The 25599-nt window shown below is 67.2% G+C and overlaps 1 protein-coding gene across 9 annotated transcripts in view; it reads left to right on the top strand.

Moving 5' to 3' along the window:
- The window catches only part of DIP2A (disco interacting protein 2 homolog A), a 48403-nt gene extending 23767 nt beyond the window's left edge, over positions 1-24636 (top strand). For 4 of the 9 annotated variants that reach the window (XM_037524834.2, XM_037524829.2, XM_037524828.2 and 1 more), the window contains 31 exons: positions 30-121; positions 3107-3217; positions 4126-4249; positions 4657-4766; positions 5029-5131; positions 5776-5840; positions 6012-6105; positions 6570-6689; positions 7017-7131; positions 7675-7814; positions 8468-8604; positions 8903-8983; positions 9485-9612; positions 10289-10403; positions 10868-11069; positions 11458-11567; positions 12104-12184; positions 13274-13397; positions 13942-14087; positions 14162-14273; positions 14971-15080; positions 15436-15566; positions 16128-16296; positions 16500-16670; positions 17195-17224; positions 17647-17708; positions 18044-18101; positions 19386-19460; positions 20401-20575; positions 20953-21076; positions 22825-24636. In XM_037524834.2, coding sequence (XP_037380731.1) covers positions 30-121; positions 3107-3217; positions 4126-4249; positions 4657-4766; positions 5029-5131; positions 5776-5840; positions 6012-6105; positions 6570-6689; positions 7017-7131; positions 7675-7814; positions 8468-8604; positions 8903-8983; positions 9485-9612; positions 10289-10403; positions 10868-11069; positions 11458-11567; positions 12104-12184; positions 13274-13397; positions 13942-14087; positions 14162-14273; positions 14971-15080; positions 15436-15566; positions 16128-16296; positions 16500-16670; positions 17195-17224; positions 17647-17708; positions 18044-18101; positions 19386-19460; positions 20401-20575; positions 20953-21076; positions 22825-23077 — 3668 coding nt within the window. In that variant the 3' untranslated portion in view covers positions 23078-24636. Of the gene's footprint in view, positions 1-29; positions 122-3106; positions 3218-4125; positions 4250-4656; positions 4767-5028; positions 5132-5775; positions 5841-6011; positions 6106-6569; positions 6690-7016; positions 7132-7674; positions 7815-8467; positions 8605-8902; positions 8984-9484; positions 9613-10288; positions 10404-10867; positions 11070-11457; positions 11568-12103; positions 12185-13273; positions 13398-13941; positions 14088-14138; positions 14274-14970; positions 15081-15435; positions 15567-16127; positions 16297-16499; positions 16671-17194; positions 17225-17646; positions 17709-18043; positions 18102-19385; positions 19461-20400; positions 20576-20952; positions 21077-22824 lie in introns of those variants that run through there. The other 5 variants (XM_037524833.2, XM_037524832.2, XM_037524830.2 and 2 more) reach the window with 4 other exon arrangements.
- The last annotated feature ends 963 nt before the right edge of the window (positions 24637-25599 follow it).

Genomic DNA, 25599 nt, shown 5'->3' with positions numbered 1-25599 from the left:
TAAGTCTCACTGCAAGTATTTTATTTTAGGAAAACTTTGGAGCCGGAGCCTAAAGCTGGCGTACACTCTACTCAACAAGCTGACGGGCAGGAACGAGCCGCTGCTGAGGCCTGGAGACAGAGTGAGTGACGCATGCGACTCCTGGCCAGCCCAGACCCTGCTCCCCGCCCCGGCCCCGCCACCCTGCTGGCCTCACAGGTGCGGACCGCCCCCTATGCGCGGCCCCCACTGAGTCTGCCCCTGCCGGTCCCTTTGACTTCATACATGCTGCCTTTGTGGGCATGTCACATCAGACCCTGGTGGCACAGAATTTCTGAAGCTGAGGCTCTGAGGAGACGCCGCGCAGCCTGGTGGGCCCTGCCCCCGTGGCTGACAGTGGCCATAGCAGCTGCTTATGTGGCCAAAATCAAATAAGCCTTCCTCAGCACAGGCCCCGTGTCCCGGCCTGCTGCGGGAGGTCAGGCTGCGCTGGTGAGCCCGGGAGCTCTGCGGGCAGCTGGGCTCTGGGCAGGTGTGGGGGCGGCGGGGGCCCAGCACACGAGGGCAGGCTGGGAAGCAACAGCTTGCCACGGAGACCCCCTCCCCCGCAACAGCGGTGCCTTTGTCAGCTCCTCCCTCCGCTGACAGCGCCACGGCCCCGGAGGCCGCACGCGCGAACAGGGAACACAGCCAGCACTGGAGGAGACCCCCCAGGGCAGGACAGACATCTCTCCCAGGGCAGGGGTGAAACAGGGCGGGAGGCCGGCGGAGGGACGGAGCTGCCGAAAAGCCCTGACCCGGGCTGCGGCGGGACAAACCCACGCGGCAGGGCCGTCTGGGGCTCCCCCGCGCCCGCGCCCCACAGACGGGAGGCGGGGCTCCAGGGCCGCCCCCCAGGGTCCCCAGGAGGCCCTGGGGGCGGCGCCGGACACACCCAGCGCCTCGGCTGCGAGAGGTCGGAGACGGGCAGCAGCAGCTCCCGAGGCGCCAGCCCGAGGCCTCCGGGCTCCTCAGGCCCCGCCAGGGACGGGACCGAGGCCGGCTGGGACCGCGGCCCCCGGCGCTGCTCTCGCTGCGGAGCCCGCGGCGGAGTCTCCCCTCCTGCTTTTTCACCCGGAGGCTGCAGCCGTGTCCCCCTCTTCCTCTCCGTCCTCTTCGCTTCTGGGGCCTGGCGTCGTCTCTCTCTCAAAGCAACCAAGCCCGGCTTATATCCTCGCTCAGGGAGCCCCGCCCACACGTCTGATTGGCCCATTTTCCAATCCTGTGGCTGATTGGACCATTTGCCCATCAGCCCATAGCGCCTGATTGGTCCATTGCATGATCCAGGAAGTGCGCTGCACACGAAAGGGCGCAGAGGCGCAACTGCCACACCGCCTCGCGGTGGGAGGCGGGTCCTGGTAACAAAGCTCTGATTGGACCATTGGGCACCAATCAGCTCATAGCTCGCACCTGATTGGTCCACCCCACGATCCCGGAAGTACACGGTGACATAAAAGCGCTGAGAGCAGCAGCTGCCACCCTGACTGTGGCGGGGCCGGGGTGCGAGAGCCACGGCCCCTGCCGCTCCCGCTGCTCAGGCGGCGGGTCCTGGGAACAGACCCCCCAAGACAGAGGGACCCCCCCCAGGATAGAAGAAAGGAGGAAGGGGAAGGGCGGGTGTTTCAACAGCCGGCGATGGTCACTGAGGCTGGAGCTGAAAAAGATGCCGGCCGGGGCCAGGGCCTGGGAGTGGGCGGCTGCTGGGACGCTGGCTCTCGGCAGCTGGGGGCCGCGGGGCCGTCCGGAGCAGGGCCTTGAGCGGGAGATGGGGTGGCCGTGCCCAGACATGCGGGCTCGGAACACGGACTTGCTGCTCTGGTTTTGGGGAAGTTCCCTGAGTGAGTGGGGCGCTGCAGAGGGCCAGCTCCCCAGACCCTCCCGGGGCGTGCAGGAGGGCCACTCGCCTGACTGGTGGCATTTGGGAAACCTGGCTGGGCTTTGAGGACAGACCGGCCAGCACAGGCACCCAGAGCAGAACAGGTGGCGAGGATGGAAAGTCTGGCGTCCCTGCGCAGGCGTGGGGTCTCTGACTTGCTCAAGGAAGACGCTCCAAGGACCCCTGAGTGCTTTAAAATGGAGCTAACAATCACTGATTCATTTTTCTTGGAAAAATATCTTAGCAGGACAGAGACTCCAGACACTTTCTTGACCCACCAAGAGCCCAGTGCTGGTCCGTGGGGCCAATTCCCAGAGGGGAGGCAGCCCCGTCCTCCTGGCCGTCCTCCGTGGCTTCTCCCGAGGCTCTTACTAGCAAATCCTGCAGGGGCCTGTCTTCCCTGCCAGGTTTCTAGTCTCCAGGCTCCAGGCCACAGTTCTGGGCACACTCTTAACCCCAGTGAGGTTCCAAAGAGAATTTCACCCTTCTGAGCAGACAGCTTGTTAGAAACCCAGTGTCCAGCACAGAATAAACCGTTTTAAGTTTCCCCTTGGCACGAAGGACCCGAGTGACTTTGTGCTTTGTGCTTCCAAGACCTGCCCAGCTGTCCTCTCCAACACTGCAGGGCCGCGGTGCTGTGGGTCCTGGCACTGGTCAGTGCCTGGGGCTCCCAAACCCGCCCCCCAATGTTCCCAAGCGTCTGGTCGCTTGGTCGTAGCAGGAATGAAGGCAGGGGTGCTGGGCGGGGGGCTCGCATCCACAGTAGTGGGGAATAACATCACCACCCGAGCACTCTCAGATGACAGCACACATGTTTATAAGTGTGAGAGTGAATCGCCAGCGTGAGCTCTAAGGTATTTTAAAAGTGGTTGCCTTGGAGAGTGGGCAGATGCGTATTCTCCTCAGTACTGTTGTCATTTCAAATTGTCTAAGAATTTTTTTTGCTAAATATGAAAATGGGACAATGTAACTTGACCGGTGGCAGTGAGTGGCCGCTGCAGTGGGGAGTGGGCCACCTCGGGGCCGGGACCATATGGGCTGGCCAGCTGCCCATGCCCGCCCTCCCTGAGGGACATTTAAGTGGAGTGCAGAGCGAGGCAACGGAGGCCTGAGGGTCGACCCCAAGTTCCATTCCCAGAGTCAGCAGGAAGAACTGCAGGCCCATCTGCAGGAGCCTCCGGGAGCCCCTTGCCCACCTCTGTGCTATTGCAGGTGGCGCTGGTGTTCCCCAACAGCGACCCCGCCGCCTTCATGGTCGCCTTCTACGGCTGTCTCCTGGCGGAGCTGGTTCCCGTGCCCATAGAAGTGCCCCTGACCAGGAAGGTGAGCCCAACTGCCTGCCCCCAGCTGCTGTCTCACTGCAGGGCCATGGGCTGGCTGTGGCCGGAGCAGCTGGGCAGGGCTGCAGCTGCTCAACCTCCACTCCTGTCCCACCTGGGGGTGGGGGGTGTGCTCCAGGGTTCCCCAGCAGGACAGTCAGCTCTGCTCCCCCAGTGAACAGTTGGGATCTGACAAGATGTTAAACATTTCCTCAAAATCATGTGCTGTTGGCACCGCTTCTGCTCGGGGCACCGCGTCTGCTGACTCCTCAGCAATGGCTGATGTACGAGACGCTCATCCTGTCCACATCTCAGTGGCTTTGCCACTGAGGCCTGGCTGGGTGGGGACTCGTGTGTCTGGGCTGCCGCCGCATGCCAGGTCATGTCGGTGGTCTGGTCACCGTGAAGCCTCGGGTTGGCTCGCCTTGTGCCAGGAGGGTGCAGGCCCTGCCTAGGGTCCTAGGCTTGAGTGGGGTGTGCTGACCACACCCATGTTTTGCAAAAGGGCAACAGGCGAGCAGACGCTTGGACACTGGAATCACCAGGGCGGAGTGAGACGGACACACCAGCCCTGGGAGACTGGACATTAGGAGTGTTCATGAGGGGCTGGCGCTGGCTGGCTGGCCCTGCACACTGGCCATGCGTCTCAGCCACAGCTTGAGCTGGGGCTTCCCTGCTGCTGAATTTGGGTTAAAATGCCACTAAACGTTGTTGGTGAGAAAACCTCTGTTAGTCCAGACTCTCCGGTCACTGAGGTCTGTCCTTTACAATGCAGAAGCAGCTACTTGGTTCTCTTCTTGTGGAGCAGGTGCCGCAGGAGGGTGGCCTGGGGGGGCTCTCAGCAGGGAGCAGGGAAGCTTCCCTTTGGGCCTTACCCCTCCCGGCCTCATCCCTGCCTGCCTGTCTCCTCAGGACGCAGGCAGCCAGCAGGTGGGCTTTCTACTCGGCAGCTGCGGGGTCACCTTGGCCCTGACCACAGATGCATGTCAGAAGGGCCTGCCCAAGGCACAGACTGGAGAAGTGGCCACTTTCAAAGGTGGGCGGAGCAGGGAGAGGGGCAAAGGAGGGGGTGACGAGCCTGGTGGGAGCTGGGTGTGGGGCCAGGTGGGGCCATGTGTGGGGGTTGTGGGCAGGGCTGGGTGGGATGTGGCCAGGTGTGGCAGGGTCATGTGCCAGGGCTGGGTCCAGGGTGGGTGGGGCCAGGTGTCAGGTGGTGGTGGGGCAGGGGCGGGGCGAGGCTGGGAAGGGGTGGTGCTGGATGCTGGTTTGAGGCCTTGGGGCTCTCCCTTCTCACTGTCACCAGCAGAGGCACCTGCCAAGTTAGAGACCAGTCAACAGAAGTAAAGTGAGACCAAGACTTGCGATTCTGGGCACCCGGAGCTGGGCCCTGTGTGGGGTGTGGGGTGAGGCCCCGGCTGTGATCCCCCTCCTATGCCCCTGCAGGATGGCCCCCACTTGCCTGGCTGGTGACCGATGGGAAGCATCTGGCCAAGCCCCCCAAGGACTGGCACCTGCTGACCCCGGAGGCAGGGCCCGGGGTGGCCTACATCGAGGTGGGTGCAGGCTGGCCTGGTGTGCTTGGGGGATGGGTTGTGTCCCGGCTCCGCTGGGGCCCTCAGCCTCCCCTCATGGTCCCTGGGCTGGGCGGCTGTGAGGCCGCGCAAGCACCTGCTTCTGCAGGTGTCTTCTCTGGAGTCAGGCCCCCTGGGATGGGGGCTGAGGCCGGGGGTGGCCCAAGGGGTTGGGCGGTGGCCCGTCTGTCCGTGTGGCCTCCAGGAGCGCCGTGTAATGAAGCCTCCTACCAAAATCATGCAGTACAAGACCAGCAAGGATGGCAGCACGGTGGGTGTGACCGTGTCCCACCGCTCCCTGCTCGCACAGTGCCGGGCGCTCACCCAGGCCTGCGGCTACTCAGAAGGTGAGGTATGGGGTGCCCTGGGGGCCCTCCAGGCTCTGCCTGAGTCCGGCGGTGGCCGGGCCTGCGCTCATCACAGGCATGTGTCCCTTGGCTCCACCGTCCCCCTGGCCAGTGCTGTGGGTCTGGCCGGGAGCCAGGAGGCGGTGCCCGCACACAGCGAGACGAGTTGAGGGCACTGCTGAGCAGCCCCAGTGATTTTTTTGCATTGTGCTGCTAGAATTGAGCAAAACAGGAACTGAACTGAACGCTGGTTTGAGATACCTAAATCTGGGCACCTAAAAGCAAAAGAAGAAAAAGGGATTTAGATTTTAATAGTTTCAAAACTTAGGCCTGTCAGGCTCCTTCCTTGGTTGTCTGTCAGAATTAGGTGATTCTGATAATGGGGTGAGGGGCACTCAGTCAGTGCTCACTGGGCCCCTCCCCTGCTCGCAGCCCCTCGCCCGGCTCTGTGCCAGAGCGGCATGTGGACTGCGCTGTTGCACGCCTCGATTGGTTTCCCAGACCAGACATGGATTGCGGGGACGTGGGGGGGCGGGGGACGGTGCTCATGCTCCGGGGCTGCGGTGCCAGCGCAGCCGCGTGGGCACCTGTGAGAGTGGGTCACGAAGGGGTCATGCTGTTTAACCATCTTTGTCCACTTTCAGCTGAAACGTTAACCAACGTGCTGGATTTCAAAAGGGAGGCTGGCCTGTGGCATGGGGTGCTGACAGTGAGTGTCCACGCCAGGAGGCACTATGCTTTGCCCCCACACGGCACCCACCCCCCACCCTTGCCTCTACCTTGTGGCTGATCTGTCCCCTATGGCTCCTCCCCCGCCCTCCTCTGCCCCCGGGGCTGGCTTGTCCCCCTGGGCGCCCCCACTCAGCCTGTCCCTTTCCAGAGCGTTATGAACAGGATGCACGTGATCAGCATCCCATATGCACTGATGAAGGTGAACCCCCTCTCCTGGATCCAGAAAGTGTCCTCTCATAAAGGTAACCCCCCCACACTCACCCCTCCCCTGGGTCAGCTGTCAGTTGTTGAGAGAAGCGTGATAGCTGCACGCCCACTGCGGGTGTGGGCCGGGAGCCCTGGATGGCCAGGTTTGCTGGTCAGGCCCCGGGGCCCGGCCTGTGGTGCGGGGCCCCTTTGTGCTTCCTGTGTGCAGGGATGGCTGTGTCCCGCTCAGCCCTCAGGGAGCTCCCTCAAGGTCCTGCTTCATGGCGGGAAACTGGCCTGGCCAAGGACATGGCAGGTGCTGCCCACTGGCCAGCCCCGGCTCTGGTCGGCATGGGCTCGCAGCTCAGGGAATCGCAGCCTGAGGCGAAGGGCCGAGCGGGGCAGAGGAGCTGCCGGGGACTCAGGCTCAGCGCCTGAGCCTGGGCCCCTGGGGTCAGTAGCTGCACAGACTACGCCCATGTGGCCGTGCCTGAGACACAGGTGCCTGTGTTCCCTGCAGCCCAGGTGGCCCTGGTGAAGTCCCGTGACATGCACTGGTCTCTCCTGGCGCAGCGGGGCCAGCGGGACGTCAGCCTCAGCTCGCTGCGCCTGCTGATCGTGGCCGACGGCGCCAACCCTTGTGAGTCTGCCCTGGCCTGTGCTTGAGGCCGCAGGGACCACCACTGGACGCCGGTCCTGCCTGCCTGCAGCTGCCCTGGGCCTGGCGGGAGGTGGACTCAGGCCCCTCGGTCTTGGGCTGGAGGCTCGTGTGGCTCTGGGGTGGAGTTCCCGATGGGCTGAGCTTTGGGCAAAGTTTCCAGCGTCTTGTTTGCTGGCACGTGTGTGTTTCCTGGCCACAGCTCCACCCGCGAGCGCTGGCCCATGCTGAGGGCCTGGCGTCGCAGAGGGACGTGGCCGCCTAGTGCCGAGCCCTGCAGCTCCGTCACCACTCATGCCCGTTCGCCAGGGTCCATCTCCTCCTGCGATGCATTCCTCAACGTCTTTCAGGCCAGGGGGCTGAGGCCGGAGGTCATCTGTCCCTGCGCCAGCTCCCCAGAGGCGCTGACGGTCGCCATCCGCAGGTACGCCTGCCCACCGCACCGCGGGAGTGCCCCTGCCTGGCCTGCGCGCATGGGAGATACCCCACCCTTTGTGTGACAGCCGCCTGGCCCTGCCCCCCGCGTGCCTCTCGCCCTGCCATGCCGGGTTTGGCCCAAGGTGCTGTTGGAGAAACACTGGCACCTGGGTTGCACTGCAGCCACCCACGGCGTCCACTGTGCCAGCTTCAAGCCGGAGGTCGCGTCCTGGGCTGCAGCGCATGCTGGGTGGTCAGGAGCTGGGCTGGGCCCCATCAAGCAGACATGACTGGTCGGCCATCTGGTACCTTCCCTCCAGTGCGGCCCGCAGCTCAGGGTGCAACGTCCTCAAGTGCCTTCTGTGCTCCTGGCTGCCCACGGCCCCAACGGGGCCTCTACTCTAGCTGGCAGCCCCTTGGCCCCCTGCTCTGTGGTCAGAGGCCCAGATGAGGGAGCCCCCGAGTGTGGTGCTGGGGCCAAGGCCATGGCTGACTGGAGCTGCTGCTGCCTGTGGCCAGTGCTGCGGCCCACACCTGGGTTCTTCTCCAGGCCGCCTGAGCTGGGAGGCCCTCCCCCGAGGAAAGCCGTCCTGTCGATGAACGGGCTCAGCTATGGTGTCATCAGAGTCGACACAGAGGAGAAGCTGTCTGTCCTCACTGTCCAGGACGTGGGGCAGGTGATGCCTGGAGGTGAGGGTGCCCTGGACAGTGGGCCCCGGGGTCACACACCAGGCTGCCCTAGGGGGTGTGTTTGGTGATCCTTGGGGGGCTGGGAGGCGGGGCCTTTGGGGGAGGGATAGTGCACGGGGCTAGGGGGCCTGCACTTGTGCATGGGACAGGGCAGAGCTGAGGTGCCGCACAGTCTTGAGGGCTCCTCAATGAACCCGTGCCCTGGAGGGTGCGGGGAGCGATCGCCGGTCGGGCACATCCGCAGGTCCCTCTGCAGCTCGGGGCCCGGCCTTCTCTCTGCTGAGCATGTCCCACGTTGGAGACGAGAAGGTGGCCATGGTCAGCGGCAGGGGCCTCCTTGGGCTGGGCAGGCCACTCAGCCACCCTGAGGGCTGCGGTCCCAGCACTGGCCCCTGTGGAGGGGCTCTGGGGACCTGGCTGGGCAGGTGGGGTGGTGGCAGGAGCACCTGGCCAGGGCCCGCCCAGCCACACTCAGGAGGGCAGGAAGTGGGGTTCCGTCAGCTGGGGTGGGGCTGCCCAGAGCCCACCAGACCCCAGTGTGCAGTAGCCAGAGGGTGTGTATGGGCCTCCTGCAGGGGCACAGGGGGCGGGGCGGATGGTGGAGGGGCCCAAGAACTGCACCCTCCGCTCACGACTGCGGCCTCCCGTTCCAGCCCGCGTGTGCGTCGTGAAGGTGGATGGGGCCCCGCTCCTCTGCAAAACAGACGAAGTTGGGGAGATCTGCGTGGACTCCAGCGGCACCGGTTCGGCCTACTACGGACTGCTCGGCATCACGAGGACCATCTTTGAGGTGGGTGCGACTGGCCCCTGCAGCTTGGACTCCCCCGCGAGGCGGGCGCGGACCAGGGGCTGGTGCTGCGATGGTCAGGCTGGTCCCCCGAGGGCGCCCCTCAGTGCACACGGCACAGGCAGGGCCTGAGGGTCCGAGCCGGAGGCCAGTCAGTGGGCAGCACCAGTGGCCTCTCCTAGGGCTCACAGCGTCTCAGCGCCTGCCCCCTGCAGCTGTGCTGGGCGGGTAGTACCCGCTGGGCCCTGCTGGCTGGGGGTGCTGCTTCGTGGGCTGTGGCCTGACTGTTGCCCTGCTGCAGACTGTCCCGGTCACGGCAGAGGGCACACCTGTCTCCGAGAGGCCTTTCACCAGGACCGGGCTGCTGGGCTTCGTGGGGCCTGTGAGTAGCCCCGTGGGTGTGTGGGCTGCGGGCGTGGGGCGCAGTCCCAGCTTGTTCTGAGTTCCATGTAGTGGCAGGTGTGGGGCTCCTTCTGTCCCGCCCCTTGGGACTGAGTTCTCAGGGGCCCTTCCCGGCTTCCGGGGGTGTTGGGCAGTGCCTGGGTGTTGGGCAGTCACTCTCAAAGGAGGGCGGGTCACCAGCGCCTTGGGCACCCGGAGCCCCGTCCAGCAGGACGGCTGTGACGAGAGCCTGCCCAGAGCGCCCCTCAGTCTGGGGGCCGTGCACATGGCTGCACAGGCCCTGCTCCCGGCTGTGCCCCAGCTCTGCTGACCATGCTCTGGGTGCCCCCTCACGCCACACCCGCTGCTGGTTGCAGGACCCCTCGTCCACAGCTGACCTGCCCGAGCTCAGAGGGCCAGCGCGTGTTCGGGGTGTGCCGGCAGCATGGGAGCCTGACCACAGGGCCCGCTTGGGCTCCCTAACTGCCGTCCTTGCCTTCAGGACCACCTGGTCTTTGTCGTGGGCAAGCTGGACGGGCTGATGGTGGTTGGCGTCCGCAGACACAATGCAGACGATGTTGTGGCCACTGCGCTGGCCGTGGAGCCCATGAAGTTTGTCTACAGAGGCAGGTGATGCCCTCTCCCCATGCCGGCACTGCAGGGCCCAGAGCCTGCTCTGCCACAGCTAGGCTAGCGGAGGCCTGGGTGCCCCCCAGGGGAGTGGCGGGCAGCGGGACAGGAGGTCAGGGCCAGACCGTGGTCTGAGCAGAGAGCAGCGTCGACCCGGGGAGCAAACTGGTGGGTGGCCACCGGCCAGCACTTCCCCAGGAGCAAAGAAACAGTTTAAATAACGGGTGGGGGTGGGGCGTCCCAAGGGCAGGTGTGGGCGGAGCCTCCAAATGGGAGGTTGAGGGCAGTCTGTGCCCGCCAGAGGGAGGGCCAGGGAGGGCATGTCCACACTAGGCTGTAGGGCCATGGAGAAAGGTCCACGCCAGGAAGCTCCTCCCCCACAGGGAAAAGCCTCACCAGCCCCAGTGTGGACAGGAGGGTGTGGATGGATACCTGCCCGTGGGGGCCGTTGCCTGTCAGGCAGGTGGGGCTGTGTGGACTTCAGGGCGCCCAGGCTAGCCCTCGGGACTCCAGATGTGACTTTTGCGAAGCATGCGCTCCGCTCGGCCTTAAAAGTGTCCTCTTAAAACGCGTGCCGGGGCTTTGCCGGTGTGGACCCCTGTGCCTCAGTGAGTCTAAGCTGGGGTGGGAGCAGGGTGGCCCCAGCTGCCAGGTGGTCATGCGCCCTGCCCCCCAGGATCGCCGTGTTCTCCGTGACTGTGCTTCACGACGACCGGATCGTGGTGGTGGCCGAGCAGCGGCCGGACGCCTCGGAGGAGGACAGCTTCCAGTGGATGAGCCGCGTGCTGCAGGTGGGCCCTGGGCCTGCGTGTAGTGCCTGCCCGCTCCATCCCCACTGCCCTGGCAGCTGGGCACCCCCTCCTTCTCCAGGCTCCTCATGTGGCTGCCACAGCCCTTGTGTCTGCTCACACCTGGGAGGCCGCAGGTGCCAGAGCCCCCGTGCCGGCCCCTCGGGTCGAGTGTGGGCGCCTCACGGTGCAGCATGGGCCTGGGTTCCAACTCGCGCCCCCATGCGTGACTCCCAGGTTGTCTCGGGAGCGTTTCAGACACACCCCACATGGAGGGTGGCACAGGCGCCTACAGCTCACTCAGCAGCCCCTCCGTGCCCGCAGCGCCCCACCCCACCCCACCCCACGGCGCCACACACCTGTGTCCTGCCTGCCCTGCCAGCTGCCCGCGCCCCATCCCACCCTGTGATGCCACGCCGGCCCCCTGGGCCCTGAGGCTCAGCGCCTGCCCTCGCTCCCCCGCCCAGGCCGTGGACAGCATCCACCAGGTAGGCGTGTACTGCCTGGCCCTGGTTCCGGCCAACACCTTGCCCAAGGCGCCTCTTGGCGGCATCCATGTCTCTGAGACCAAGCAGCGCTTCCTGGAGGGCCTGCTGCACCCCTGCAGCGTGCTCATGTGCCCTCACGCCTGCGTCACCAACCTGCCCAAGCCGCGCCAGAAGCAGCCAGGTCAGCTTGCGCACGTCTGTCCCGCCTCAGGCCGGCGGCCCCGGGGCCCCGAGGTGGGTCCCTGAGCGGGGAGGGTGGCCCTACTTTGCTGGCCCAGCGGCTCCACCTGCCCGCAGCTGACCTGGGGTCGGCTGGCCCCGTGGCTCCGGACTCGGTGAACCCCTGGGCCGGTGACCCCCAGGTTGGTGACCCGCGGCCGGCTCAGGCCGTGGCCGCCCCCCGCGGCAGGGGTCCTACCCCACGGCCCCCCGGGGTCCAGGCGCCTCGGCGTGGAGGGCGGCGTGGAGAGCTGAGCCGGGCGGGGCGCCCTTCCCGCCAGAGACGCCCCGGCCCGGCCCCGGCCGCCGGGTCTCCCCGGGGCTGCAGCCTCACGGGCGCCCCTTTCCAGAGGTCGGGCCCGCCTCCATGGTCGTGGGGAACCTGGTCGCGGGCCGGAGGATCGCGCAGGCCGCGGGCCGGGAGCTGGCGCACCTGGAGGACAGCGACCAGGCGCGCAAGGTGAGGCGCCAGGAGGGGCGCCGGGAGGGGCGCCGGGCGGGGGGCCGGGGGGGCGCCAGGGGGGGGGGGCCGGGAGGGGCGCCGGGCGGGGGGCCGGGAGGGGCGCCGGGAGGGGCGCCGGGCGGGGGGCCGGGGGGGCGCCAGGGGGGGGGGGGCCGGAGGGGCGCCGGGAGGGGGGCCGGGAGGGGCGCCGGGAGGGGGGCCGGGAGGGGGGCCGGGCGGGGGCCGGGAGGGGCGCCGGGAGGGGGCCGGGAGGGGCGCCGGGAGGGGCGCGGGGAGGGGCGCCGGGCGGGGGGGGGCGGGGGGGCGCCGGCAGGGGCGCCGGGAGGGGGGCCGGAGGGGGGCCGGGAGCGGCGCCGGGAGGGGGGCCGGGAGGGGGGTCGGGAGGGGCGCCGGGAGGGGGGCCGGGAGCGGAGCCGGGAGGGGCGCCGGGAGGGGCGCCGGGCGGGGGGCGGGGGGGCGCCGGCAGGGGCGCCGGGGGGGGGGCCGGGAGGGGGGCCGGGCCCCGCCGCGCGCTGACGCCCCCCTCCGCGCAGTTCCTGTTCCTGCCCGACGTGCTGCAGTGGCGCGCGCACGCCACGCCCGACCACCCGCTGTTCCTGCTGCTCAACGCCAAGGTGAGGCCCGCGGGGGCGGGGGAGGCCCGCGGGGGCGGGGGAGGCCCGCGGGGGTGGGGGAGGCCCGCGGGGGTGGGGAGGGCGCCGCCCCCGGCCCCGCCCTCCGGCGCCGCCCCCCCACCCTGCCGGCCCCTCGGCCCCGGCCCCGCCCCCGCCCGCCAGGCCCCGCCAGGCCCCGCCCCCTCCGGCCCCGCCCCCTGCCTCTCCGGCCCCGCCCCCGTCCCGCTCCCCCGGCCCCACCCCCTCCGCCTGCCCCTCCGGCCCGGCCCCTCCGGCTCCGCCCCCAGCCTGCCCGGCCCCGCCCCCTCCGGGCTCTCGGCCCCGCCCCCGCCCGCCCTGCCCGCCCCCACAGTCCCCCAGCAGCTGCTGGTGGGCGGTCCCCAAAGGTTGGGGTGCTGGAGAGGCTCCCCTATTCCAAATCCTTGCAGGCTTTTGCTCAGAGCCCTTCCCCAGCCTCGCTGCCTTGCGGGTCGTCTGCTTTTAGGACCCTCTTTAGGTCCTGGGCGCACCTTCCACCTGGGGGGCGGCGGCGCCGGGCGGGAGGTGTCCCGGGACAGCAGGTCTGGCTGTCGGGTGGGTGTGGGGCGGCCAGCGAGGAGTCTGGTCCAGTTGTGCAGCCCCCAGACGGCTCACTCACCCTTGGGAGCGCAGGAGGGACGCAGGGGCTGCAGGGCCGCCTGGGGGGCGCAGGCAGGGAGCTGGCTCAGGCCACGTGGCCCGCAGGGACACTGCAGCAGCCCCCAGGGCAGGAGCCTTTGCAGGGGGTGGGCTGCAGCCTGAGGCTGGGGCCGCTAGGCAGCTGGGGCTTCCTGGCATGGACTTGCGTGTCTGGACGAGGTGGGGTGGGGCGGGCGAGCAGCGTGGTGGCCTCGGTCTCAGGAAGACTTGTTAGCGTGTTGCTCCTTACGTCACTTTGAAGTATTTTGCCAAAAGGCCAAAGTGCTCCTGTCCCCCCTGGTCTCTGACTGGCCTAGGGCAGTGGCTGCCAGTGTCTCAGCTGCCCGGGGCCTGAGCTCTGTGTTTTGAGGGGCAGGGACGGGTTGTGTGTGCCTGGTGGCCACTCCATGCTGACCCTCTGATGGCCGCCAGGGCACTGTCACTAGCACCGCCACCTGTGTTCAGCTGCACAAGAGGGCAGAGAGGGTGGCCGCTGCTCTAACAGAGAAGGCGAGGCTGAGCATCGGGGACCACGTGGCCTTGGTGTACCCCCCAGGTGAGTACGTGCAGCACAAGAGATCGCTGCTCCTCACGGGGCCAGTGCCCGCGTGTGGCCACAGCCAGCCACACAGGGTAGACCCGGACCTCCACACCCTGACCTCTCACAGCCTGATCCTTGCACCTCTGACGTTTTACACCCTGACCTTCACACCCTGACCCTTTGCACCCATGTTTCTGCCCGTCAGCACCCAGTGGGGTGCACATACCCCTGGGCTCTGCATGCCTGCCTCCCTGCGCCTCGAGGGAGTGGGGACTCCCTCCATGGGTACACCCGGCAGAAGTCAGTGACAGCAGAGCAGCCACCCTGTGGGCACAGACTTCGGCCTCTGCAGTGCCCCAGGCCCGGCTGCGCACTCCTGGGGGGTAGAGGGAGAGGCCAAGGCTTCCTCCGCTGGTGGATCCCTGCCCCCGAGGCTGCAGGAGGGGGTTGCCGGCATGGGGGCTGCACGGGGGTGAGGCGGCAGGTCCAAGACTGCCATGGTAACTCCCCTTTTGCCTGCGCCCGGTCCCTGTGTGTCTTCCTCGCGGGCGCGCGCCAGCTGACCTGGGCCTCGTGTGTGCAGGCGTGGACCTCATCGCCGCCTTCTACGGCTGCCTGTACTGCGGTTGCGTGCCCGTCACTGTGCGCCCCCCTCACCCCCAGAATCTTGCTACCACGCTGCCTACTGTCAAGATGATCGTGGAGGTGTGTGGGCATTGGGCTGCGTGGGAGGTCCTGGGGAGCCCCCGCCTCCAGCGCCTCAACCCTGTGCCCTGCAGGTCAGCCAGGCCGCCTGCGTCCTCACCACGCAGGCCATCATGCGGCTGCTCAGGTCCAAGGATGCTGCCGCTGCTGTGGACGTCCGGACCTGGCCGACCATCTTGGACACAGGTGGGTGCCGTGCAGCAGAGCGTGCTGGCCCCAATGGAAAGGGTGCCGTGCTGGTGGGAAGCAGAGCCCTGTGCAGGGTGTGCCCAGGTTGCCTCCTGGCCCCTGTGGCTACAGACGCACACTCACTTCCCTCGTCCTGTCACTGGCCAACTCTGGGTGGCGAGGGCTGGGCCTGGGCTCGTGCCAGCCTCTGCTGCCCTCCCCACCAGTGTCCCTGGCCTGGCCCCCCCGTGGGCTCTGCTGGTGGTTCGGGGCGCACGCCTGTGAGCTTCCGCCCTCACTCCTGGGCCCTCTTTTTTTTTTTTTCACCCCTGGCACCTTCTGAGGGAGCTCAGGGCCACCTGCCATTCCCACTGCAGGGAGCTGGTTGGGGACACCGGGTGGGGCCCACAGTCCCACTGTCTTCCTGGTCACTGCCCAGTGGGCCAGCCCTTCCCACCTCACCAAGTACCCATTTGGTCATAGCTGCCCCGTGTGGGTCTTCGAGGGCAGGAGGAGGCCACAGAGCAGGCGCCTGCGGGTCAGTGATGCTCGGTCCTGGCTCTGCAGCCTCGCCAGCCCCTCGACCTCGCTGGGCAGGGTGGCCCAGGTGGTGGCCTCTCCCCGGCGCTCAGCGTCCTTGGAGGCTGAAGGAGGTGGCGGCCAAGGCGCCGTTGCTGCACCCTCCCCAGGGACACGCGTCTCTCCCCATGCACAGATGACCTCCCCAAGAAGAAGGTGGCCGGTGTCTTCAGGCCCCCGACGCCAGATGTGCTTGCATACCTGGACTTCAGCGTGTCCACCACGGGGATACTCGCGGGGGTGAAGGTGAGACTTGCCCACACCCACTGGAGTCCAGGGCTCAGGCTGAGCACAGCAGCCCAGTTGAGTGGGCCGGGACATCACCCTTGAGGCAACAGGCTATCTCTGGCCTGGTGGCAGCACTTACGAGCAGCCAGCTGCTCTCCGGGGTCTGCAGCCCCTGTCCCTGAGCCTTGGCGGGGTGCCCCGTGTGCAGTGTTGGGTGTCACTCAGCTGTGCTGAAGGGGTAAATCTGTGTGGCCTTGGACGGCTGGTGTCTTCTCCTCCCTTCTCACCACCGAGCGGCCTTCCACACACCCCCAGACATCCCGCGCCCCCCAAGATGTCCCGCACCCCCCCAGATGTCCTGCACTCCCCGCAGATGTCGCATGCTGCCACGAGTGCCTTATGCCGCTCCATCAAGCTGCAGTGTGAGCTGTATCCCTCCAGACAGATCGCCATCTGCCTCGACCCCTACTGTGGCCTCGGCTTCGCCCTGTGGTGTCTGTGCAGGTGAGAGAGGCAGAGGATGCAGGTGAGCGCAGGTAGGGTGTACAGGTGCGTGCACAGATGAGTGTACAAGTGAGGACAGGTAGGATATGCAGGTGAGTGTGCAAGAAAGGTGTATAGATAAGTGCAGGTACTGTACAGAGGTGAGTGTACAGGTGAGTGCAGGTAGGGTATATAGATGAGTATGCAGGTGAATACGCAGGTGAGTACAGGTAGTGTGCGCCGGCACCCTGTTGGCCCACTTGCTGGGGTGCTGGTTCTCTAGGTTTTAGATTTTCACTGTTAGGGCATGTTTCTGAGGCTGTGGCTGAGGGCCCAGGGTAGGTCTCTGGGGGTGAGGGTGGCAGAGCGGCACTGCACTCGGGGAGCACGAACACTTGGGGCCTGCACAGCTGTGGCCCAGAATACAGCAGAGCTTTCAGAGTAGACCCCGGGTCCCCAGCGCTGGGTCCCAGGAGACCCGGGCCTCTGCCTGTCAGGTGGGGCCCAGATCATGCAGGCAGATGGTGCCTTGCCCGGCTGGGGTGACCGCAGACCCGCTGGGCTGAGCTGTTGTCCCCACAGCGTCTACTCAGGGCACCAGTCGGTGCTGGTGCCCCCGCTGGAGCTGGAGAGCAATGTGGCCCTGTGGCTGTCGGCTGTCAGTCAGTACAAGGCCCGCGTCACCTTCTGCTCCTACTCGGTGATGGAGGCCTGCACCAGGGGCCTGGGCACGCAGACTGGCGTCCTCAGGGTAAGCATGGGCTCCGGGCCAATGCCCTGCAGGCACCACTGGTGGTCTCTCCTGGGCCGGGGCACTGGGTGCCATGTTACTTGCAGTGGGAGAGGACGGCCTGGGGGGGTTGCCTGGGGGCAGGCGTGGGGCTCCCTGGGTGGCCGGGCCAGGGAGGTGTGGGGACGCCCCGGGCCTGGGCTCAGGATGTCCCCCGCCTGTAGACGAAGGGGGTGAACCTGTCCTGCGTGCGCACCTGCATGGTGGTGGCGGAGGAGCGGCCCCGCATCGCGCTGACGCAGTCCTTCTCCAAGCTCTTCAAGGACCTGGGCCTGCCTGCCCGCGCGGTCAGCACCACCTTCGGGTGCAGGGTCAATGTGGCCATCTGCCTGCAGGTGAGGCCGCCCGACGGCTGGGAGGGTCCATTGTGCGACGGCGACCCTCGTGCTTCAGAGCAAGGGCAAGCGCGCGTGTCCTCGCTGCCCGGCCCGTGCTGTGTCGGACGTGGGCGCGTCTGTCTGGACTGGCCGTTTGTGGCCAGACGTCGAGGTGCTTTTCTGGGCGGGGCGCTCGGCCCAGCGGTGGCCGTGGCCTGCTTTCCCTGGCGGCTCCGCGCCCCAGCCTCGTCCGGCCTCGCCCCCGCAGGAGCCACGCAGAGGGAAAGGCCTGGCGGAAGCAGGACAGGGCTCCGCCGCCACTCTGGCCCCTGGACGCCCCTTCCTGGCATGGGCCCACGGCTGCGTGAAGAAGGCGCTGCCCGCCGGGTGCCCGCAGCCCGGCCCAGTCCGGCTCCCTCCCGCGACGCGGCCTCGCGGGGTGCTGTGGCAGGCGAGGCTGCGCCCCTCACGCCGTCGCTCTCTGTTTGTGTCTCCCGCTGTCCCCCGCTGTCCCCCGCTCTGCTGGCCTCCTTGCCCGTCAGCCCAACAGGCTGGGAAAGCTGGCTGAGCAGGTACGACCCTGGCCTCGGGCGGGGCGCAGGCGCCCCAACGGCGGCCGCCTCGTGCTGCGTGGCCGCCCCGGCCGAGGCGTCTGGCCAGGGCTCCGGCACGCGGGTGGACCTGCCGGGCGGTGAGGCTGGCTTGGCCCGGGCCGCGGCGCCGGGTGCAGGCTCGGGGCCTTGGGGCGAGGCCGAGCCTTCCGGTCACCCAGGAGACGGGCTGCTTCGGCTGCGAGTGGGGGTCGGTGTCACCAGTGCTGGGCGGAGAGGCCAGGCCCGGGCCGCGCCACAGCCCGAGGCGGAGAGGGCGGGCGGGACGCCGAGAGGGGCTGGGGTTCCGTCTGGTGCCTGCCGGCTGCGGGGAGGGGGCCGCCGCGGGCAGCTGCTGCCCAGCCAGTGCTGCCTGGACACCAGGCGTCCACTGCTCTCCCCAGGGCACGGCCGGCCCGGACCCCACGACCGTCTACGTGGACACGCGGGCCCTGCGGCATGACAGGTACGGCCCGGCCGCCGCGCCCCTCGGAGCGCCCGCGGGCGGGGGGGACGTCAGCAGGGCGGGGTGCCTCGTCCTCGCTGCTCCCGCGGGCCTGCGGTGGTGAGAGCCCATCCCAGCGCTCCTCGCGGGGCGGAGGACGCGGGGCGCCTGGGGACGTCCACTCGCGGCGGCCCAGCGCAGGAGCGCCGAGGCCGGGCTGCCAAGCGGCCGGAGCGGGCCTCCCTCTGGCTCCGCCTGCGCGCTCGGGCGGCGCCTGTGTCTCGTGTCCTCGCGGAGCCACGCTGGGGGTGGCTGTGTTGGGTCTTATGCAGAAGTTTCCCCTCGTTAATTTTCAGGGTGCGCCTGGTGGAACGGGGCTCTCCGCACAGCCTGCCGTTGACGGAGTCTGGAAAGGTAGAAGTGGGGTGCACACCCCGTCCTGCGCCTGCCCCGGCCGCAGCGGCCCGCCTGGGCACAGTCTTCACGTGGCCTCTGCGAGGGGTGGAGACATTGCCCACGCAGTCCTGGGCGAGACCCCGGGGCCTCCGGGCAAAAGCCGCACCTGTGAGGGGGGGGTGGGGGTGGTACCGCCCGGAGGGTGTGCCCTCAGAAGGGGGGTGGGGCTTGACAGGGTTCCCGAGGGCCAGTCCGGCTGCCTCAGGGCTAGTCTTGGCCTCACATCGCTCCTGCTGCGAGGTGGGGCCGAGGGAGGAAGCCTGTGCTGACCAGAGGCAGGAATGGGCCTGCCCAGCCCCCACCCCCACCCCCCCCTGACCGGGAGGGCCTGGGGTTTCGCCTGGTGCCCGGGGTCACACAGCTGTGCCCCCACACACACATGGCACAGTGGGCCTCGGGCATCAGCGGGGCTGTGGGGTGGCTGGGGCCTCCCCAGCGGCAGCCTGGGCTCTGGTGGAAGGTGCAGGGGGCAGAGGTCAGAGCTGGGGTCCGGAGGGAGCTGGGAGGGGCAGGAGGCTGCTGCCCCCCTCTACCCCGCCCTCCCTGGGCAGAGCCCGTGTCCGCCGCGGGGTCTCCGCCTCTGTGTGCTGGCTGCCATCTCCTCTGCCGGTGACCAGCCTGGCTGGCCTGTGCTCAGGGCCACACAGGGAGGCCAGAGCAGACCTGGAAGAAAGGTGGTCCCATTGGGCAGCGGGCGGGGCCTGGTGCTGACGGGGCTGGAGCCTCCTCTCGCCAGCCTGCAGGTCCCGGATCTCCAAGTTTACACGTGGGGATGGGGCAGAAAGGGGGCCCAGCCCCAGCAGCCAGCTGGTCTGACCCGGTCCAGTGTGGGTCTCCGGGCCCTCCCTGAAATGCTCTCATGGCTCCCGCTGGGCACTGGTGCCCCGTCCACCTGAGTGGCACCGAGGGTGAGGGGGTGGCTGGATGGAGGCACTGGTGGGTGGGAGGGACTTCTGCAGGTCAGGTTCCTGCCAGAACTGGGGCGCTGGGGGGACTGCACTAGACAGTCCCCAGGTGGCCGGAGCAGCCGCGGGTGGCCCGTGGGCCTCACCCTCCTTGCAGGGCTCACATGGGCCCTCTGGACACCAGGAATCCGTTCTCTGGAACGGCTAATCCCACCTAAGACTCAGCTTGTCCTGTTACTTTTTGCTTCTATGGGTGTCTGAGGGGCAGCAGGCCCCTGCCTGGTCCCCCGGGGGTGTCTCCACAAGCTGCTCAGGCCTCTTCCCTTCTCTCTTGCAGATCCTTCCTGGGGTGAAGGTCATCATTGCCCACACTGAGACCAAGGGGCCCCTTGGTGACTCCCACCTGGGAGAGGTGAGCCCTGATCCCCCCGCCCCCCGACTTTCTGCATAGACACGGACACGCTTGTGTTTGGGAGCAATCAGAGCTCTTTGGCTCGTTCTCCTGGCCCAGTTGTGCTCCTGGACCCTGTGTTGCTGGGCAGGATTTCAGGGTTCCTAGGATGAGCCATCCCTGGCTGCCCCACAAGCCAGGGAGCCTCAGAGTTAGGCCCTGGGAGGGATAGCAGCAGCAGAGTGCCTGCCTGCACACCCCACTGCCCTGCGCCGCTGCTCCTGCTGGGTGGGGTTGGCCCCACTGTGCAGGCAGGTGCATCTGGAACTTCTCGGGTCTCTGACATGGAGGTCTGCACGCTCTGCTTGGCCCTCTGGTGAGGGCAGCTTCGTGCTCTGGGCACCGCCCACTGCCAGGTGCAGGAGGACCATGAGGTCTGTGCTCTGGCTTCTGGCCCCGCAGGCTGGGCTCAGGATGTGCAGAGCCACCTGCGCCTCCCTGTGGGCCCTCACTTAGCAGAGAGCAGGTGCCACGGGCACTGGACCAGTCTGCTGGACCAGTGGGCCCCTGACATGGCTGCGAAGACTCTCGTCAGGCCACCCCATTCCCTCTCAGTGCTGCAGCTGGTCTGGTGGGGCCAGGGCCTGGGGGGGGCGGGCAGTCTGTTTGGCGTCATGTGTGGCAGAGGGGATGGGCAGCGCCGCCCTGCCTTGGCAGGGCCTTGAGCCTGACTCAGCCAGTGTGTGAGGTCAGGACACGGCGCTCTCTGACTCACGTGGAACCCCCAGGTTCCTTTCGGAGGAGGAGAAGGGCATCCTGTGGGAGACAGGACCCTGGTTCTTGGCTGGTGTGGACCAGGTCACGGCCTCAGCCCAGGGAGCGCCTGTTCCCCTCCCCGCCCTGGGGCGTCTTCTGGCTGTGGGTTCCCCGCTGGGCTCACGGCTGGTCCTCACGCCCCCAGATCTGGGTGAGCAGCCCCCACAACGCCACCGGCTACTATACTGTCTACGGGGAGGAAGCGCTCCATGCCGACCACTTCAGCGCCCGGCTGAGTTTTGGGGACACCCAGACCGTTTGGGCGAGGACTGGCTACCTGGGCTTCCTGCGAAGAACAGAGCTCACGGACGCCAGTGGAGGTGAGGGCTGCGGTGACCCCGCACCGGGCCGCGGGCCCCTGCCCGTGTGGGGCCCTGCCCTCCGGCCCTGCAACCCGTGCCTTGGGGGCGGGGACAGGCAATGCCCAGCGTTCCTCCCGAGAGCGCCGCCTCTGTCGCAGCTGGGCCGCTGCTGGACGGGGCGGCCGCGCCCCTCGCCGCCCCGCAGGTGGCAGCCAAGCCGGCCACGCTGGGCAGCCGGAGCCGGAGCGGGGGGTCGAAGGGCCGCTGTTGCCCAGCCCGAGTTTAGGCGCGGCCGCACGTGGGCGCCGCTGCCCCAGGGGAGCCGAGGGACCGCGGAGCTGCGGGCGGCGCGCCTGGGGCGGGGCGCGGCGTGCGCTGAGTGGGTGCGCCCGCAGAGCGGCACGACGCCCTGTACGTCGTGGGGGCCCTGGACGAGACGCTGGAGCTGCGGGGCATGCGGTACCACCCCATCGACATCGAGACGTCCGTGACGCGCGCGCACAGGAGCATCGCCGAGTGGTGAGGGCGGGTCCTGCCCGGCGCCCGCCGCCCCAGGAGCCCGGCCCCCTCTCCGGGAGCCCCGCCCTTCCCGGGAGCCCCGCCCCCTCCCCAGGAGCCCCACCTCTCTCCCCAGAGCCCCGCCCCTCCCGGGAGCCCCGCCCCTCTCCCCAGGAGCCCTGCTCCCTCTCCCCAGGAGCCCCACTCCTCTTACCAGGAGCCCCACCCCTCCCAGGAGCCCACCCCGCCCGGAGCCCCGCCCCTCTCCCCAGGAGCCCCGCCTCTCTCCCCAGAGCCCCGCCCTCCCAGGAGCCCCACCCCCGCCCAGGAGCCCCGCCCCTCTCCCCAGGAGCCCCGCCCCCTCTCCGGAGCCCCGCCCCCTCTCCCCAGGAGCCCCGCCCTCCCAGGAGCCCCGCCCCCTCCCAGGAGCCCCACCTCTCTCCCCGGAGCCCCGCCCCTCCCAGGAGCCCCGCCCCTCCCGGGAGCCCCGCCCCTCTCCCCAGGAGCCCTGCCCTCTCCCCAGGAGCCCCACTCCTCTCCCCAGGAGCCCCACCCCTCCCAGGAGCCCCGCCCCTCTCCCCAGGAGCCCCGCCCCTCCCAGGAGCCCCACCCCTCCCGGGAGCCCCGCCCCTCTCCCCAGGAGCCCCGCCCCCTCTCCCCAGGAGCCCCGCCCCTCCCAGGAGCCCCACCCCTCCCGGGAGCCCCGCCCCTCCCGGGAGCCCCGCCCTCTCCCCAGGAGCCCTGCTCCTCTCCCCAGGAGCCCACTCCTCTCCCCAGGAGCCCCACCCCTCCCGGGAGCCCCACCCCTCCCGGAGCCCCGCCCCTCTCCCCAGGAGCCCTGCTCCTCTCCCCAGGAGCCCCACTCCTCTCCCCAGGAGCCCCACCCCTCCCGGGAGCCCCACCCCTCCCGGGAGCCCCGCCCCTCTCCCCAGGAGCCCCGCCCCTCCCAGGAGCCCCGCCCCTCCCGGGAGCCCCACCCCTCCCGGGAGCCCCGCCCCTCTCCCCAGGAGCCCCGCCCCCTCTCCCCAGGAGCCCCGCCCCTCCCAGGAGCCCCACCCCTCCCGGGAGCCCCGCCCCTCTCCCCAGGAGCCCCGCCCCTCCCCAGGAGCCCCGCCCCTTCTCCCCAGAGCCCCACCCCTCCCAGGAGCCCCGCCCCCTCTCCCCAGGAGCCCCGGTCCCGCCTCCCCAAGAGCTCCGCCCCTGCCTCCCCGGGAGCCCCGCCCCTCCCAGGAGCCCCGCCCCCTCCCCAGGAGCCCCGCCTCTCTCCCCAGGAGCCCCGCCCCTCCCAGGAGCCCCGCCCCTCTCCCCAGGAGCCCTGCCCCTCCTGGGAGCCCCGCCCCTCTCCCCAGGAGCCCCGCCCTTCTCCCCAGAGCCCCGCCCCTCCCAGGAGCCCCGCCCCTCTCCCCAGGAGCCCCACCCCTCTCCCAGAGCCCCACCCCCTCCCAGGAGCCCCGCCCCTCCCAGGAGCCCCGCCCCTCTCCCCAGGAGCCCCGTCCCTCTCCCCAGGAGCCCCGCCCCCTCTCCCCAGGAGCCCCGGTCCCGCCTCCCCAAGAGCCCCGCCCCTGCCTCCCCAGGAACCCCGCCCCTCCCGGGAGCCCCGCCCCCTCCCCAGGAGCCCCGCCTCTCCCCCAGGGGTCCCGCCCCGCCTCCCCCAGGAGCTCCACCGTGCAGCGGAGGGCGGACGGGGCGCCCGCGGGCGGGTGGGGTGGGCAGGGTGTCCATGCCGCTCCCGCCCATCCGCGCCGGCCGCCTGTCGCTTGTGCCCGCAGCGCCGTGTTCACGTGGACCAACCTGCTGGTGGTGGTGGTGGAGCTGGACGGGCTGGAGCAGGACGCCTTGGACCTGGTGGCGCTGGTGACGAGCGCCGTGCTGGAGGAGCACCACCTGGTGGTGGGCGTGGTGGTCATCGTGGACCCCGGCGTCATCCCCATCAACTCCCGGGGCGAGAAGCAGCGCATGCACCTGCGCGACGGCTTCCTGGCCGACCAGCTGGACCCCATCTATGTGGCCTACAACATGTGAGCGGCCCGGGCTCCTGCGGCCCGGCGCAGGGAGACCCTGCGGCGCAGGGGTGCGGGCGGCTGCTCTCTGCTGTATTGCAAGTTTGCACATTTTTAGGCTAAATTTAGTTTTTGGTTTAAAGAATAGTTATTTATTCCCACATCCAACAACAAACTCACAGAGAATTTACGCTGGGAGAACAAGGTGCCCACACGTGGGCGCAACAGGGCAGCCAGCCTGGCAGAGGAGCCCTGCCCGCCTGGGCTCTGCAGCAGCCACCCGCTCACGGCTGGGGCACCGTCCTCTGCCGAGTGGGTGAGGGCTGCACCCTGATGCTTCGGAAAGAGAAACCAGCATTTAGTCTTGAACCACCGCCCTGGCTTGTACCCGCGCTGCCAGTGAGGTTGCTTGTTCTCATCACACCACGTTATAAATTCTCAGTACGCAGGGAGCCCCAGATTATTTTAATTCCAAGTCTGGTTGGGAAGCGTCGGCAGCAAGAGCCCATGGCGGTTTGGGCCCCTGGCCAGGGCGCCTGAGGGTGGCATGGGAGCCATGGTCCGACCTTGCGGCGAGTTGGGTGCCTAGAAGGTCTCACCAAACTACATGCAGTTAATTTTATTCAAATTTGACTAACGCAAGTGATACAGTATTGTAGTGAACCTAAATGAAACGAGAATGTAAAATCCTTTAGATGTTTCTAAGAATTTGAAGTCAAGCTTGAATCTAAGGTTATTTTTATATTGCTAACAAAGACTGTGAGGAAGGTCTTGGGCTTGGGGGGTTGAGGGTGGGAGAATTCACACATGCTTCAGAGAGACAGCCAGGCCTGGCAGCCCCCGGAGGGTCCCTGCATTTTAAACCTGCACCCCGAGGCCGCCAGCCACCTCTCCCGGCCCCACTGGCAGGGAGCAGCCGCCAGTCCAGTGCTGCCTGGCAAGGCGTGTGCCACAGACGAACCCAGCGACTCCCTGTGACTGCAGGCCCCGCGGGACCTGGGTGGCTTATTGTGCGATGTCCGGAGGTTCCTGTTGGGACTGCGGCCAGTCCCTGTGGTGGAATGGTAGGAGAGACCCGCCAGCCCTCCAGACGCGGCTTCACAGCAGACATCTGTGAGGCTTCCGTGTTGAAGGGTTGGGCAGTCATCGAGGTGGCTTGTAAGGCACGGTTATAAGAACTGCATTGAAATGCTCTAAATTACTCTGGGAATTCTGTATGTCACAGTTGAGTTTTTTATATCATGTTAATAAAAGCTATATGATTGTTTGTAATTCTGCATTTTGAAATGTGTGAAAAGGTTTTTAAAATTACCCAAGTAGGATGTGTTTTATCATGCATTTCTGTTTTTCTGAGTATAACACTATTTCTGCGCACAGCGGAACCTCTGCGGGCTGTGAGTGGCGCCACCCCACCTCTGTGGCAGAGGCGTGAGTGTTTGCTGTGAATCCTCTCAGGGACCCATGCTTTCTTTTTTAAATTTTTTACAAAATTAGGATCGTATACTTTTATAATTAGCTTTTGTACTTAATAAACCTCAGACCTTCTACTCTGTCCGCACACTCTCCTGCGTGTTCCGTGGTGTCGTGCAGCCTGGGGTTGCCCTGCCGGGCCCTGCGGTGCTTGTTGTGCTCCCCCAGCACTGGCCCAGGCTTCTGGGCAGGGTAGCAGGGTGCGGGCGCTGAGCCCTGAGGGGGGCCTGGCAGCACTGCAGGGCCTTGCTCAGGGATGAAGTGAGTCCGGCCAGTGGCACGTCTATCCCCGTCGTATGGATTCGCATTGGATCTGTCTCCTGGGCTCATGGCTGTTTTCATTTCTCAGGCGATGCACTGTTGTCTCAGCAGTTCTTATTGTCCTGAGGTGTTGTAGCTTGATTGGCAGGACTGTTTTGTTTGTTTGAATTTTATTTTAGTGTAGAACTGGGGTGTAGGCCAGAGGTGCGGGGATGATGAGAGTACTCCCCAAAGACAGAGTGGGGAGCAGATCAGACCCATCCACTGAAATCCACTGCTGAGGGGATAGTGAGGAGTCAGGAGAGATCTGCTGCGCCATGTGGGTCAGCTCTCTGGCCAGGGATCACACTGAGGCTGCAGAGGCGACAGCCAGAGACCCAGCCCCTAGGCCGGCGGGGAGGCCCAGGACCGTGTACACGCTTCACTCTTTTTCTAGTGGGCCATTTGAGTCTTGATTGATTTGTTTTAATTCAGGTCATTTTCTAAATGTTCTAATTGCTATTTTATCCAAAATATGGTTACTTATGCTTCATTTCAGATTACAGATGGTTTGTTTCTAAGAGACTGCTAGGGTGGTCAGCATAACCGGGTAGCAAAAAGGTGTGTGGTTTTGTGTTGCTCAGCTGCCTCCAGGCTGGCCGCACAGGGAGGCCCCAACAGTGGCCAGCAGCTGAGGCCCTATACAGCATGTGCGGTCACTGCTGTACAGAGAGAGCAGCACCTTCTTTGTGGGGTCATTTTTGTGCCTAAGGTCATTGTGTTTTGGGTCTCAAATGGGTCAAGAAACACTTTGTTTTTTTGGTTTTTTTTTTT

Source organism: Talpa occidentalis, unplaced genomic scaffold (genome assembly GCF_014898055.3).
Source record: "Talpa occidentalis isolate TD23 unplaced genomic scaffold, MPIMG_talOcc4v2.1 talOcc4.4, whole genome shotgun sequence".
In the NCBI taxonomy this organism is placed as follows: Eukaryota; Metazoa; Chordata; class Mammalia; order Eulipotyphla; family Talpidae; genus Talpa; species Talpa occidentalis.
Note: the sequence above shows the minus strand (reverse complement) of the source record. Positions and strands in the feature narration are given on the sequence as shown.